The following is a 15,628-nucleotide window of genomic DNA, read 5'->3' as shown; positions in this document are numbered from 1 at the left end:
AGCTCGGCATAATTAAAGCTCAGCCTCCACCATTTGAGGTGCTTGAATATATCTGCTGTGACTTGCCTCTCCCTGAGGAGCTGTAGCTGAAACCGATTTGCTAGTTTCATCAATTCCGTTAGGAACACATCATCCTCTCTGAACTCCAACTCGTCCGTATAGATCCAGCGAAGCATTGTCATCGTCACCTCTGGGTTAGCATCTGGTTAAACAAAGCAGAGAGAACAACTGAAAAAGCACTGAATGACATGCTCAGACTTTCTCGAAATTGGAAGCTAATAAATTACGGTATACCCAACTTAAAGAAATATTACACAGCCATTAAAAATGGTGACTAAGCAGTCTGGGCAGCATCTAACTCTAAAGTTTTGCAGTGAGTGGGGAAGTGAACCTACTAAAGATATGTTGAATACATTGGGGAAAATATTTGAAACCTCTGACAAAGAGTTCACATTCTTTTTTTCTACTGAGACAGGGTCTAAGTATGTCCCCCAGGCTGGAATGCAGTGGCACAATCACACCTTACTGAGGCCTCGAACTCCCTGGGCTCAAGTGATCCTTCCACCTCAGCCTCCCGAGTAGCTGGGATGACAGGTGTGTGCTAGCATGCCAGGTTAATTTTTGTATTTTTTGTAGAGACAGGGTTTCACTGTATTGCCCAAGCTGATCTCGAAATCCTGGGCTCAAATAATTCTCCTGCTTTGGCCTCCCAAAGTGTTAGGATTACAGGTGTAAGCTGCTTCACCCAGCCGGAGTGCACATTCTTTATAATAAAAATACCTTACAAATGAAAAGACGGACATCCAGTGGAAAAATGGGCAATGGATATAAATAGGTAATTCACAAAGATAAATAATGGCCAATAAATCTTACTGATAACCAAACACAAATTTAAACCAGAGTAGGTTTTATCTATCAGATCAGCAAAGATGTTTTTAAAGAACATAACCTTTTACATAGCAACTACATATGTAGATTATTATCCTAAGACAATAATTGGACAAATACAGAAAAACATATGTACTAAGATGCTCAACACAGTATTATTAATAATGAAAAACTAGACAAAAGAGTTCAACAATGGAGAGCTAATTAAATTACAATATACATACACACTTAAAAAACGCAATTAAAACTATGCAGATATATATTCAACATAAGAGATTTACTACATAGGCTTTTTGAAAAGTTGGCTAAAAATACTTGTATAAGATCTCATTGGCTTGGTGCAGTGGCTCATGCCTGTCAAAGCTTTGGGAGGCCAAAGTGGCGAACGGCTTGAGCCCAGGAATTCAAGACCAGTGCAGGCGATACAGTGAAACCCTGTCTTTACAAAACATACAAAAATTACACCAAAATCTCAGAAATCACCGCTAAAGAACTTATCCATGTAACCAAACACCACCTGTCCCCCAAAAACTACAGAAATAAGAAAAAAATTAAACAAAAAATACAAAAATTAGTTGGGCACATATCATTAGTGGTGGCATGTGTCTGTAGTCGCAGCTACTCAGGGGGCCAATGTGGGAAGATAAACTGAGCCCAGGAGGTTGAGGCGGCACCAAACCGTGACTGCACCACTGCACTCCAGCATGGGTGACAGAACAAGACCCTGTCTCAAAAAACAAAGATAAAGGAAAAAAAATAGGTCTTCCTTTTTGTTACATATACTCGTGTGTATGCATGCATACACACACACACATATATATATATATAATACACTATATACTACACACTACACACATTGAGAGACAGACACACACATTTTTCTGTGTCCGTCTCTCAAGAGATTAGGATACATACTAAAATATCAACCTAGGGATAATTTATAACTAATTTTTCTTTTAGCTTAATTTTACTGTTAGCTTTATTTTTACTTAAGGAATATGAATTACTTGTGCAATCTTTTTAAGTTAAAGACTGTACAGCAACTTGGGGAAATGTTTGGGATGAGAATCATAGTACAAAATATCTAAACTATTATTTCATCTAGAGTTAACTCTTGACTAGTCAGAATAACAAGAGTGATGGTTAGAAGAATACTTAAAATCATGGTCAACACAAGTAATTCTCAAGGTGTAGTCCTGGGCTAGGAGATTCAGCCTCAATCTGAGAGCTTATTAGAAATCTGATTCTTGGCCAGGCGTGGTGGCTCACACTTATAATCCCAGTACTTTGGGAGGCCGAGGCGGGAGGATCACGAGGTCAAGAGATCAAGACCATCCTGGCCAACATGGTGAAACCCCGTCTCTACTAAAAATACAAAAATTCTCCAGGTGTGATGCTGTACACCTGTAATCCCAGCTACGCAGGAGGCTGAGGCAGAATAATTACCTGAGCCAAGGAGGCGGAGGTTGCAGTGAGCCGATATCATGCCATTGCACTCCAGCCTGGTGACAGAGCAAGACTCCGTCTCATAAACAAAAAAGGACAAGAAATTCACCCTGTGACTCAGATTAAGCAGCCAGTGGAGTAAGGGTAGGCAGAGAACAATGAACCGGAAGGAGGGTGTGTGCTACAACTGTGTACTTTTGGGTAAATCGTCCAGCCTATCTGCTTCCAATCTACTTAAGCAAGTGGTGGTAAAAGATAGATGACTGCATAAAACAGGAGTTCGCTCTAAAAGGAGCTGAGGCAGGAGAATGGCTTGAACACAGGAGGGGAGGTTGCAGCAAGCCGAGATCACACCACTGCTCTCCAGCCTGGGCAACAGTGAGACTCTGTCTCAGAAAAAAAAAAAAAAAAAAAAAAAAAATGAGATAAAATACAGTAATTCAACTCAAAAAGAAAAAAATAATTCAAATGAATTCCAAAGAAAGATTTAATATAGATAAACAGAAATTATTGAATTGGCTAAATATAAATAAAAATTAAAAGAACAATTAACCTAAACCAAATCTGCTTATTTGTTTTAAGCCAACACAAGACAACAAACTTAACATAACCAAAGATTGGTGAGAAAAACCCAAAAGCAGTATCAGGATTAAGTAAAGAATATAACCACAGATAAAACAGATTCTTTTGACCACTAAGAGACTCTCTGGACATGGGACTCAGCTGTCGGCAGGAGGCCACAAGGCTGTTTGAGTGTCCTCATGACATGGCTGCTAATGTCCCCCAAAGTGAGCAATCTGAAAGAGAGAGCAAGGAGGAGGCCATAATCCCTTTGATGAAGCCATCTCTCAAGTCACATGTTGTCACTTCTACCATACTCCATTTATTACAGGTGAATCAGGCTATACTGAAGAGGAGAATCTGAATCCACCCTTGAAGGGAGAACTATCAAAGAATTTGTTATTCTTTTTTTGCGAGCACATTCTAAACTTAGCATGGATGTCACTGAAAGAACACAGTATGATTTAATACTGCAACTGAACAGCCTTGAGCTAGTAGTTCATAGAGTAGCCAACAGATGTTGAATACTGCTATGCTTCTATTAAAAATTTAAATATCACACAGCTCCCCTGAGTTTGCTGAAGCATTTGGGGGTGCCTCAGCACAGAGTCTGGGAAACTATGCCTTCCCACTGCACAGTGCAAGCATTCCAGGCGATTCTTCAGGGCACAACTTTCCCAACCAGAATGAAAGGAATCAAGGAGGATGCTTTCTGCCATCTGGAATGGCTTGACACTACCCAGTACACATTCCAGGAGAGCTGAATGACTCACACCCTGAGCTCTTAAGCCACGGACCTGTAAGATCTTTGCTTGAGAAAACATGCAACCAACTTTAGCTTCAAAACAGCCATTTCAATCCATTGGAACCTCTCACCGTGTCAGCTGCTATTGGTAAAGTGCTACAGAGAGGCTATAAACAGATCATTTTGCTAGAAGTAAATTACTTTACTTCACAGAGAAGTAATACTCTCCTTGTGGACTCAGGTTTGTTATGCTTTGTTGAGCTAACAGTCATATTCTTTCTCTTCCCACTTGGTCAATCATTATCTTTATAAACTTTTATCTTTTATTCTTTCTTATTAGGGTAGACAAAAATTATATAGAGTTAATAATGTATGACATGTTTTGATATATGTATACATTATGAAATGGTTATAATAAGCTAATTAACATATCTATCACTTCATCTATTTAAAAATATCTTAACAATAAGAAATAAAAAAGCAAATTTCTACTTGGTTTACATTTTCAGACACTTTCATACTTATAGAAAAGCTGCAGAGCATTCCCATATGCCCTTTACTCATCTTCCCCTAATACCAAGACAGCTTATATAACCACAGTACAATTATCAAAATTAGGTAATTAGGTAATACCTACAACACCAGTATTATTAACTAATTATAGGCTCTATTTTGCCAGTTTTACCAGTAATACCCTTTTTATGGCCAGAATTCCAACTGAGGATTCTACATTGCATTCAGTGTTAGTCTCAGCCAATCTCTAATACTTCCTAAACCATTCTTGTTTTTCTTTTTCTTTTCTTTTTTCTTTTTCTTTTTCTTTTTTTTTTGAGACAGAGTCTCACTCTGTCTCCAGGCTGAAATGCAGTGACGCGATCCTGGCTCACTGCAACTTCCACCTCCCGGGTTCAAGTAATCCTCCTCCCTCAGCCTCCCGAGTAGCTGGGACTACAGGTGCATGCCACTACACCCAGCTAATTTTTTATATTTTTAGCAGAGATGGGGTTTTATCGTGTTGGCCAGGATGGTCTCGACCTCTTGACCTCGTGATGCAATCACCTTGGGCTCCCAAAGTGCTGGGATTACAGGCGTGAGCCACTTTTGAGAAATGTTCCTCAATTTGGGTCTGATGTTTTCTCATGATTAGATTGAGGCTATGCATTAATGGCAAAAAACCTACAGAAAAGCCAGGCACAGTGGCTCATGCCTGAAATCCAGCACTTTGGGTAGCTGAAGCAAGAGGATCATTTGAAACCAGGAGTTTGAGTCCAGCCTTGGCCAGCAACACCCCAACTCTATTAAAAAATTAACCAGGCATGGTGTTGCACACCCATACTCCCAGCTACCTGAGAGGCTGAGGTGGGAGGATCTCTTGAGCCCAGGAGTTCAAGGCTGCAGTGAGCCACAATAGTGTCAATGCATTCTAGCCTGGGCAACAGAGTGAGACCTTATCTCAAAAACAAACGAACAAAAAAGAATCCTACAGAAGTGATTGTGCCTTTATCAGTGGATCACATCAGGCGCAAACATTTCACTTTTTTTAACAAGGTATGATTCATATACCCAAATACCTTTAAAGTACATAATGCCTGTTGTATTTCATCAGCATGTGCTAAAATTCTCATAATTAAGGCTGTGTGCAGTGGCTCACGCTTGTAGCCCCAACACTTTGGGAGGCCAAAGCAGGAGCATTCCTTGAGTCCAGGAGTTCAAGACCAGCCTGGGCAACATGGCAAAACCCCATCTATACAAAAAATTAGCAAGGTATAGTAGCACATGCCTGTAGTCCCAGATACTCGGGAGGCTGAGGTGGAAGGACTACCTAAGGCCAGGAGGTCAAGGCTGCAGTGAGCCATAATTGCACCACTACACTCTAGCCTGGGTAAATCTAAAAACAAAAAACAAACAAACAAACAAACAAAAAAACACTAAAAAAAAAATCATAACTAATAGCAGGATTAAACTTGTTTTTAATCTTAAGAAATATCAGGACTGAGTGCAGTGGCTCACGCCTGTAACCCCAGCACTCTGGGACGCTGAGGCGAGCAGATCACCTGAGGTTGGGAGTTTGAGACCAGCCTGACCAACATGGAGAAACCCCATCGCTATTAAAATTCAAAATTTGCCAGGCATAGTGGCACATGCCTGTAATCTCAGCTACTTGAGAGGAAAATTGCTTGAACCCAGGAGGGAGAGGTTGCAGTGAGCCAAGATCACACCATTGCACTCCAGCCTGGGTAACAAGGGTGAAACTCTGTCTCAAAAAAAAAAAAAAGAAAAAGAAGAAGAAAAATTAGACAAGATCTTGAAAAGAAACGTGGAGGTTTTCTTACATTCTAAGATGTAAGTTTCGTGCAAGCAAGAATTTAACTTTGTACACTTTGTATCCCTAGCACCTTAAATAGTGCTTACCACTCAGTATTTGTTATATGAATGGACAAATGTTGAAAAAACACAACACCAATAAATTCATTAAATGATTTTATCAAACCTGTTGGTGTGGAAAACACTTGGGCATTTAAAACATAGCTTTTGTGCTATTTATACACCTGTTTACAAGAACCTATTTCCAATCTTCCTCAAATTGCTGGCCAGCCACGAAGTGCTAGTGCTCACAGGTATCACATAACACACAGGCTTCCCAGCCAGTCCCAGAAACTGCAACCCCAGGTTTAGGCAATCACACATCCACCCAGGCAGTGAGCAGCATGGCTGGCCAAAGCACACAATTAAACATGAACGGGTCCACACGTGCACTACCACCCTGGACCTCTCCCCCATAACACAATTCAAAGATACCGCTCATAAAAATGTCATAAACAGTAAAAATGCCACATCTTCTCCTATCAGCTATCTTCACAGATACCTGATCTACCAAAGCCACAAAATCATTTGCTTTGAAATAGATCACTCCTGAAATAAACCTTATAGTAGGATCAAAACACACTTATTATTTACAACTCGAGCGTGTCTAGAGACATTTGAAGACATTAACAATTTATTGTCCTCAACTCGAAAAAACTCCCTGACTCACAGTGATGCAATCTTGCAGCCAGACAGCACTGAATTAAGCTCTAAATGTTTAGATGTATTAAAAAAGTTCAGTGAAAAGGAAAATTTTTTAATTCAATGTTTAAATTGGCTTTTTATTCCTTCATGTAATTTTCGGTGTTGTGCAATTTTGTTTGTTCCAGAGAGCAGCCGTGTTTTTTTTTTCCCCACTCTCATTCATTTTGGTTGCAGTCAATATTTCACCATTACAAATAAAACTGAGGAACATTCACACTGTCTGAGTTACCTATGATAGATTCCCAGAAGACACACAATGAAGAAAAAAAAAAAAAAGAATATTTCACCGCTCAGCTGCCTAACTCCTTTCTAAAACTATCATATCTACTTATAATGTCACTGGCAATGTACAAGAATACAAATTTCATGAGCCTCACAACTACTGGGATCATCAATTTTTGATTATATAGCTATCAAAAGATGGTAGCTTATTCTAATTTCTAACAAAGTCAAATATTTTCCATATATTATCTTCTAGACTTCATAAACATTCAGTTCATATAATCAACATCCTATCATACATTTTGTGAAAAACACCAAATGATCTTAAGAATTTTAAAAGGTGTCCATAATTCTGTTATATATGAGGTCAAAGATACATGGCTTCAAAACATCATGCTTTAAAAAAAAAAAAAAAAAAAAAGGCAGAGCGCCGTGGTGGCTCTGGCCAGTTGTCCTGGCGCTTGAGGAGGTGAGGCTATGCGTTCAAGGCCAACCTGGGCAATATGAGAACCGCTCGTTCATTAAAAAAAAAAAAAAAAAAGCTATGCCTTGAGATTTCGATCACGTGAACTGATGCCCTTCCAGGAAAACACTATTTCAAGACAGATGTTTTTAGTCACTGGCATGCAGGCATACACACGGGTCGGTGTATAAGTGTATCTGTATCTATAACTTTTAGTTATGGATTCCAAGTTAAATCCTAGAAATTATCATAAAGATACAGAGTTCACTCACAGTTGGGGAACACTGACATACATTCTCCTTAGTCCGTGAGATAAGTGCCTACTTCGCCTTTACAACACTGCTCAGGTTTTAGCCACCTATGCAACCCTCCTTTATCACCCCAACTGAGTCTCTTCTCAACCTTACGTGTAAGCGAATCACATTTCTGTATGTAGAGCCCTGGTCTGAAATGACTTGTTTGTGGCCTGCTTCCTCCAGCAGAGTATGGGTTCCATATAGCAGGGACTGTGTTATCACCCCAGTGATGCTGGCACTGCACATGGAAAATAGTGCCTTCTGCACTGACAAACCTTCTAAACAAAGATGTAACTCACTCAGACAAGCACTTCGGCAAGTATGGTCATGAGCAGCGTAACTATGTTTGGTCGACAACAGACTGCAGATACGATGCTGGTCCCATAAAATTATAATATGGCATTTTTGCTGACCTTTTCTATGTTTAGATATGCAAATACTTACCATGTTACTGCTGCCTATGGCATCCAGCGCTGTACAGGGTTGTAGCCCAGGAGCCACAGACTATGCCATATAGCCTAGGCATGTAGCAGACTCTACCATGTAGATTTGTGTAAATATACTCTATGATATTCCCACAACAAAACCACGTAATGACACACTTCTCAGAACACATCCTTGTCGTTCTCCTCACCATATAATTCTCAAGAATATTAACAGTAGAATTAAATTAAAACTTTGCTCTTTGCCCTTTTTTTCGCGATAGTAGGCAAGTACTAAATGAAAATGCAACTTTTAGGTCAACTTCTGAAAATGATTGTTTTTTAGTCCACTTGCCACCCTATTTGCTTCAATCACACACATACACACACACACACAAACACGTGATATAAAACAAATAATAACATTAAATAAGCCAATGTAGCTATTTTGTTTTTTTTTTTTTTGGAGACAGGGTCTTGCTCTGTTGCCCAGGCTGGAATGCAGTGGTGACAGCATAGCTCACTGTGGCCTTAAACTCTTGGCTCAAGAAATCCATCCACCTTGTATTTCCAACAAACTGGGGCTACAGGCACATGCCATCATGTCAAGCTGATTTTTTTTTTTAATTTACTGTAGAGACAGGGTCTTGCTATGTTGCCCAGGCTGGTATTGAATTCCTGGGCTCAAGTGATCCTCCCACCTTGGCCTCTCAAAGTGCTAGGATTACAGGCATGAGCCACCATACCCGGCTTTAAAATTCTTTTCAAAAAAAATTGTATAAATTTAAGCTATACAACGCAATGCTATGAGATACATACATAGTAAAATGGGTACTAAAATGAAGCAAATGAACATATCCAGCATCTGATACAGTAACCCACACCTATTAAAATTCTGAAGGCTAATGGTCAACCTTTGATGTTAAAGAAAGATTATTATTATTCTTCAGAGTAACTGTTCTGAGTTCAGGCATCTAGTATTAAGTTTTAGGCAATTTGACAGCAGGACTTTTTATTAGATTTGAAGGAAAAATTTTTTCTGCACATGAATCCTTATTTGTAGCCTACTTTTTCATGAAATGAGTATATGGAAAATATTTACATTTTATAAATCATAAGGACATTGTAGATACTCAAATATTTATGATTTGTTAGCCAGGTATTATCTCCTAGGTAGGTAAACAAAGCACCTAAAAGTATAACCTCCTGATTCATTAATTATTTAACTAGCTCATGGTCACCATCAATTGCTAAGAAAATTATTCTACTTTCATTAAATCACAAATACTTCAAAATAAGACACTGTAACTTTCTGCCGAGAGTTCTTCTGCTAGCAGTTTCATGTCCCTCATCGCTCAAAGGCTCACCTGATAGGTCCAGCTCCTTAGTGGAAGACAAGTTAGCCAGACTCCAGCTGTCACTGCGGGCTGCCAGGACAAACTTGTGAGCATTGATGTGCCTGTCCCCAACCTTTATCTTCAGATCACTGATGAAGAAAAAGATCCACATATATTAGAAAAATGTCATCCTAACTAGGATTCATAGCTGATAAACACATTGAGTATTGATCAACATCTATCTGCAAAACAAAAAATTACAGCAAAAAATTATTTCTATATGCTAGCACTGAATTCTGATAGGTCATCTTGTGCTATGTTGTTAGAAACGTTTTCTATGTATAAATTCTGGTTTTAATTCATATGGGATGCTCTGCTTTCATACATCTTCTAATGGCATTCTTATGGTGGGGAACCTCCAAGTTAAGAAGGATGATTAATACATAAAAAGTAGAGGATATTTTATATAGAATAAAACAAAATAGACCATCAGGGACAGAAAGAAAGAAAGACGGTGAGGACAGCTTTGAGACGACAGTGCTGCTGTGCTCCACAGTAACGCTCAAGCAAGGTTCAGCAGAAAAACCAAAAACAAACTGACACGCAGTCCAGAACACGAAACCCAACGCCTGGACTCCTGTTCTCACCAGGAACATTCAGACCTAACATTGACCCTTTTTTACTCAACTACTTATAAAAAAGGGAGTGAGGAAAAAGCTCTCTTTTCAAAACATGCTTCCATATTTATGACATGCCATTATATGAAAACATCTTCCTGAATAGATATTTCTGTTTAACTCTGAAATGTCAAATGCTACTGTAGAAGAGCATCTGGGCAGTTAACAAAAAACGTCAAGATGACCCACTGGGCTGACACGAGCACATGCCATATGGTTATGCTGGCAAGAATCCAAAGTCACTGTCATCATCCTGCTTCTAGTTATATGTTTTATTTTCATATTCAACTTTAAAATTATTTACTAGGTTGGAAAGTCTTTGGAAACTACACAAAAATCACTATATGGGAAAAAAAAGAAAAAAAATACCATTACATGAATTAACCCATCCACTTAAAAGGAAACCCAAACAGAATACTGTTTGTATGTAACACTTGACAGAGACACATTATACCCTACAGTATTGTCTAGAGCATGGTTCATCATCATTTGAAAGGATCAACAATTCTAGTTCTATCAAAGACCAAGCTGTAACTATATTAGATCACAAGACTGAGAGTACTTATTATTTCAAATTACTACAAACTGCTGTTAACGCAGTACAACACTATTCATGGACAAAGAAGAAATAAGAGTATTCTCTGTAAAACAGAACATAAAACTGTATCAACACATTTTGTGACAAAGTGTAAATAATTTAACAAAAACAAGAAGCTACCTACAAATCACAAATAACTTTTAAACTCTCAATATATTCATAAAGTATTACACTGCAATAACTTAAATGGATTTTCAGTCTGTACTATTTCAACCATGAGTATAACTTTTAGCCATAAAATTATAAAAATGAATGTTTCTAGAAAATTTCTACCACATTCATGAGCATGAGGTCAAAATTCTATCTTTTGTAATCTGACATACCAAATGCAAATAAAGATAAGGATTTCATCAATAATTTCTAATAATAATTTTTTAAAACACAAATGAAAACCAGAAAATCTGACAAGTCCTGTCCATGAGGATTGAATGATAGAAACAATTAAGGGCCTAGTAATTTTTTAAAAAACTTGATTCCACTCAATGAAAGACTATTTTAAAACATGGAAACCAGGATGCTGTAACTGGAGAGGAGGTAAGTAGTTTCTTGCTGGTTTCTCAAACACTTCCACAGGAAAAACTATAAACTATAGGTTTGTTTGGTAAAAGAATGAGTATAGTAAGTAACTACACATAGCCATCATTCTTAACTACTTATGAGACAAAAGTGTTCTGAACTTGAAATGTAGGTCAGGCATAGTGGCACACACTGGTAATCCCAGCACTTTGCGAGACTAGGACTGGGAGATTGAGAACAGCCTGGGCAACATAGTGAGACTCTGTCTCTTATTTAAAAAAAAAAAAAAAAAAAAAAGGCTACCACTTTCTTCCACATTTCTCAACTTAAAAAATTTTTAAACCTACACGTCAGTCATTCCAGTTGTTAAATGCATGGAAGCATACTATTAATATTTTTCAACAAAAATCACGGTATGGAATAAAGGTATTTTTCCCCTGTTGGTAGAAGATCTCTGCTTTAGAAACTGATTTACCAATTTCAGTTACCACATCTTGACAGCTTAGTCTCCAAAGAAAGCTCCATTCCATATCTGACATTGTAGATAACATAGGGTTTCAATCTTCTTTAGATAAAGAACAAGATTTTTTGTTTTTGTTTTACACAGGGTCTCACTCTGTCCCCCAGGCGGGAGTGCAGTGGTGCAATCTCGGCTCACTGTAACCTCTGCCTCCTGGGTTCAAGCGATTCTCCTGCCTCAGCCTCCTGAGAAGCTGGGACTACAGACACGTGCCACCAAGCACGGCTACTTTTCGTAATTTTAGTAGAGACAGAATTTCGCCATGTTGGTCAGGCTGGTCTCGAACTCCTGGTCTCAAGTGATCCACCCACCTCAGCCTTCCAAAGTGCTGGGATTGCAGGCGTAAGCCACCGCACCCAGTGTAGGGTAGTTTTATAAGCTGAAGAGAGACCCATGGGAGTCATAAGATCATACCATAACTAGATAAAAAGTGACAGGAAGAAAACTTCCCAGTCTCATTCCCATTGTCTCTGAGAAGGACTTAAATAAAATGAATGCAAAATAAAATTACTTACCAATTAATAAGTAATTGAGAAACTAAATGATGGGAATTCTAATGGGAGAGAGACTCAAAGAGTAGGACAGATATGTCTGTAACAGAATAACATTAGGCTTCCCTGGGCCAGTAAGAAATGAAGTGTTCACTTGTTCATGGAAAAAGAGGAGAAAAAAAGACAATGGATTTTATTTTACAAGAAGCTACATCTATTCAACTTATGAAACTATACTCAGAATATATACTTCCTTTTTTTGTAATAGATTGTTCTTTCATTTAGAAAGGACTAAGATGGGGGGTGCCGTGGACGTCCCAGGCCGCACCCCGCGAGGCTGGGCCCAGGCCAGCCCGCCCGAGAGCCTGGGGGCTGGAGACAATGGGCTAGTTCCTGCTGCGTGCCCAGATGCGTGACCTGGCACGGGGCATGTTCGTCTTTGGCTATGACAACTACATGGCGCACACCTTCCCCCAGGACGAGCTCAACCCCATCCACTGCTGCGGCCGTGGGCCTGACCGCGGGGACCCTTCAAGTCTGATCAATGATGTACTAGGGAACTACTCATTGACTCTTGTTGATGCATTGGATACACTTGCAATAATGGGAAATTCATCCGAGTTCCAGAAAGCAGTCAAGTTAGTGATCAACACAGTTTCATTTGACAGAGATTCTACCGTCCAAGTCTTTGAGGCCACGATAAGGGTTCTGGGAAGCCTCCTTTCTGCTCACAGAATAATAACTGACTCCAAGCAGCCCTTTGGTGACATGACAATTAAGGATTATGATAATGAGCTGCTATACATGGCCCATGACCTGGCAGTGCGGCTCCTCCCTGCTTTTGAAAACACCAAGACAGGAATTCCATATCCTCGGGTAAATCTAAAGACAGGAGTTCCTCCTGACAGCAATAATGAGATGTGCACAGCGGGAGCTGGTTCCCTCCTGGTGGAATTCGGGATTCTGAGCCGACTGCTGGTGGACTCCACATTTGAGTGGGTGGCCAGATGAGCAGTGAAAGCCCTTTGGAACCTCCGGAGCAACGATACGGGATTGCTCGGTAATGTTGTGAACATTCAGATGGGCCATTGGGTTGGAAAGCAAAGTGGCCTGGGTGCTGGGCTGGACTCCTTCTATGAATACCTCTTGAAATCTTACATTCTCTTTGGAGAAAAAGAAGCCCTAGAAATGTTTAATGCTGCATATCAGAGTATTCAGAACTACTTAAGAAGAGGACAGGAAGCCTGCAATGAAGGAGAAGGAGACCCCCCACTCTATGTCAACGTGAACATGTTCAGTGGGCAGCTGATGAACACCCAGACTGACTCTCTGCAGGCCTTTTTCCCTGGACTGCAGGTGCTCATAGAAGATGTGGAAGATGCCATCTGCCGTCATGCCTTCTACTATGCCATATGGAAACGATATGGTGCCCTCCCTGAGAGGTATAACTGGCAGCTGCAGGCGCCTGATGTTCTCTTCTACCCACTGAGACCAGAGTTAGTGGAATCCACATATCTCCTCTACCAGGCAACCAAGAATCCCTTCTACCTCCATGTAGGAATGGATATTCTGCAGAGTCTGGAAAAGTACACAGAAGTCAAGTGTGGGTATGCCACGCTGCATCACATCATCGACAAGTCCACAGAGGACCGGATGGAGAGCTTCTTTCTCAGTGAAACCTATAAATACTTGTATCTGCTGTTTGATGAAGACAATCCAGTACACAAATCTGGAACCAGACACATGTTCACAACAGAGTGACACATTATATCTGTGGATGAGCATCTTCGGGAATTGCCATGGAAGGAATTCTTCTCTGAAGAGGGAGGGCAGGACTAAGAGGGAAAGTCTGCACAGGCTGAAACCTCACGAGTTAAAAGTCATCAACTCCAGCTCCAACTGCAATCGTGTACCTGATGAGAGGAGGTACTCCCTGCCCTTAAAGAGCATCTATATGCGACAGATTGACCAGATGGTTGGCTTGATTTGATCTGCTCTCTGTGAGGCCTCATCTTGAACCAGACCTTAACAACCGAACCCAGACCATGCCAAAGTCCAGTCTGAAATGGAAGGGGATAGAAGTCTCGCTGTCCATGATGGTGTAGGAATTTCTGGGCAGCGCCTCACCACATCTGGTTAATTCTTGCACACTTCACTGTTTCTCTCCTGTTCAATAAAATGCCCTGTTAAGGATATAACTTGAAGTGAGAAGGTACATGGAAATTGGCCTCTTATGACATGCTGATGTTATAAGCACAATAGATGGGGCATCTTTGGATTGATGTTCACAGCTTTATACTTTAGAATCTAAGACTCTTCACTTTGCTGGCACCTACTATATTGGAGTATTGCTACTTCTTTTAAAAAAATTTTTATTATTTATTTTTTTTTTTTGAGACAGGGTCTTGATACTTTTTTGAGACAGGGTTACCTGGGTTCAAGTGATCCTTCTGCCTCAGCCTCTTGTGTAGCTGGGATTACAGGTGTGCACCACTGTACCTGGCTAGCTACTTCTTTGTTAGAGGATTGGAAGTGAAATTTCTGCAAAAGGGCATGTGGTTCACTTGGTATCCCTACTTAATTGCATTGAAAATGTCATCCTGCCTTCCGCCACGGTCGCCATTGGAGAGTAGCAGCCATGGCTCTTCGGTATCCTATGGCCGTGGGCCTCCACAAGGGCCACAAGGTGACCAAGAACGTGAGCAAACCCAGGCACAGCCGCCGCCATGGGCGTCTGACCAAACACACCAAGTTCGTGCGGGACATGATCCGGGAGGTGTGTGGCTTTGCCCCGTATGAGCGGCGCGCCATGGAGTTGCTAAAGGTCTCCAAGGACAAACGGGCCCTTAAGTTCATCAAGAAAAGGGTGGGGACACACATCCGGGCCAAGAGGAAGCGGGAGGAGCTGAGCAATGTCTTGGCAGCCATGAGGAAAGCTGCTGCCAAGAAAGACTGAGCCCCCTCCCCTGCTGTCTCCCTGAAATAAACAGCTGCACCCAAAAAAAGAAAAAAAAAAGTCATCTTTTCTGTTATTGGATAACTGGGCTCTGCCCCTGATATCCAACCATGATTTTGGATCACATGGGGGAAAAAAGTCATTTACTTTTTCATGTATGCCCCAAGTAAGCTTCATGGTGTTACAAATTATTTGCTTAAGAATAATGGCCTTAACCAGAATTCTTAACCAACAGTCTCTTTAAGTTATTATGTCATGGTCTACGAGGTTAACTGACAGATTTTTTGGATGGTATTTTGCATTTTGAATATGAACTTACCTGAGGAACTCCCATAGTTCCAGAACCAGGTGCCTTTTAGGGAGAGAACAATGCCTAAGATCATCTGAGCTTCCATCTTTCTTAGATTTCCTAAGCAAGGAT

The 15,628-nt window shown here is 40.3% G+C and overlaps 2 protein-coding genes and 1 pseudogene across 3 annotated transcripts in view; 2 read left to right on the top strand and 1 right to left on the bottom strand.

The window, feature by feature from the left end:
* ANKFY1 (ankyrin repeat and FYVE domain containing 1) overlaps positions 1 to 15,628 on the bottom strand; it is a 90,987-nt gene that overhangs the window by 52,006 nt on the left and 23,353 nt on the right. For both annotated transcript variants that reach the window (XM_064378069.1, XM_064378070.1), the window contains exons 3-4: positions 9,480 to 9,598; positions 67 to 202 (exon numbers count right to left, since the gene is read on the bottom strand). In XM_064378069.1, coding sequence (XP_064234139.1) covers positions 67 to 202; positions 9,480 to 9,598 — 255 coding nt within the window. The remainder of the gene's footprint in view (positions 1 to 66; positions 203 to 9,479; positions 9,599 to 15,628) is intronic.
* Positions 12,654 to 14,581, top strand: LOC110568377 (ER degradation-enhancing alpha-mannosidase-like protein 1; annotated as a pseudogene).
* LOC135275709 (large ribosomal subunit protein eL36-like) lies at positions 14,840 to 15,255 on the top strand. The gene has a single exon (XM_064378071.1). It carries the CDS (start codon positions 14,890 to 14,892, stop codon positions 15,205 to 15,207), a length of 318 nt encoding a protein of 105 aa, XP_064234141.1. The 5' UTR covers positions 14,840 to 14,889; the 3' UTR covers positions 15,208 to 15,255.

Source organism: Aotus nancymaae, unplaced genomic scaffold (assembly GCF_030222135.1).
Source record: "Aotus nancymaae isolate 86718 unplaced genomic scaffold, 86718_ANA_hifiasm-v0.15.2.pri h1tg000018l, whole genome shotgun sequence".
Classification (NCBI taxonomy): domain Eukaryota; kingdom Metazoa; phylum Chordata; class Mammalia; order Primates; family Aotidae; genus Aotus; species Aotus nancymaae.
This window is presented reverse-complemented; position numbering and strand designations above follow the sequence as displayed.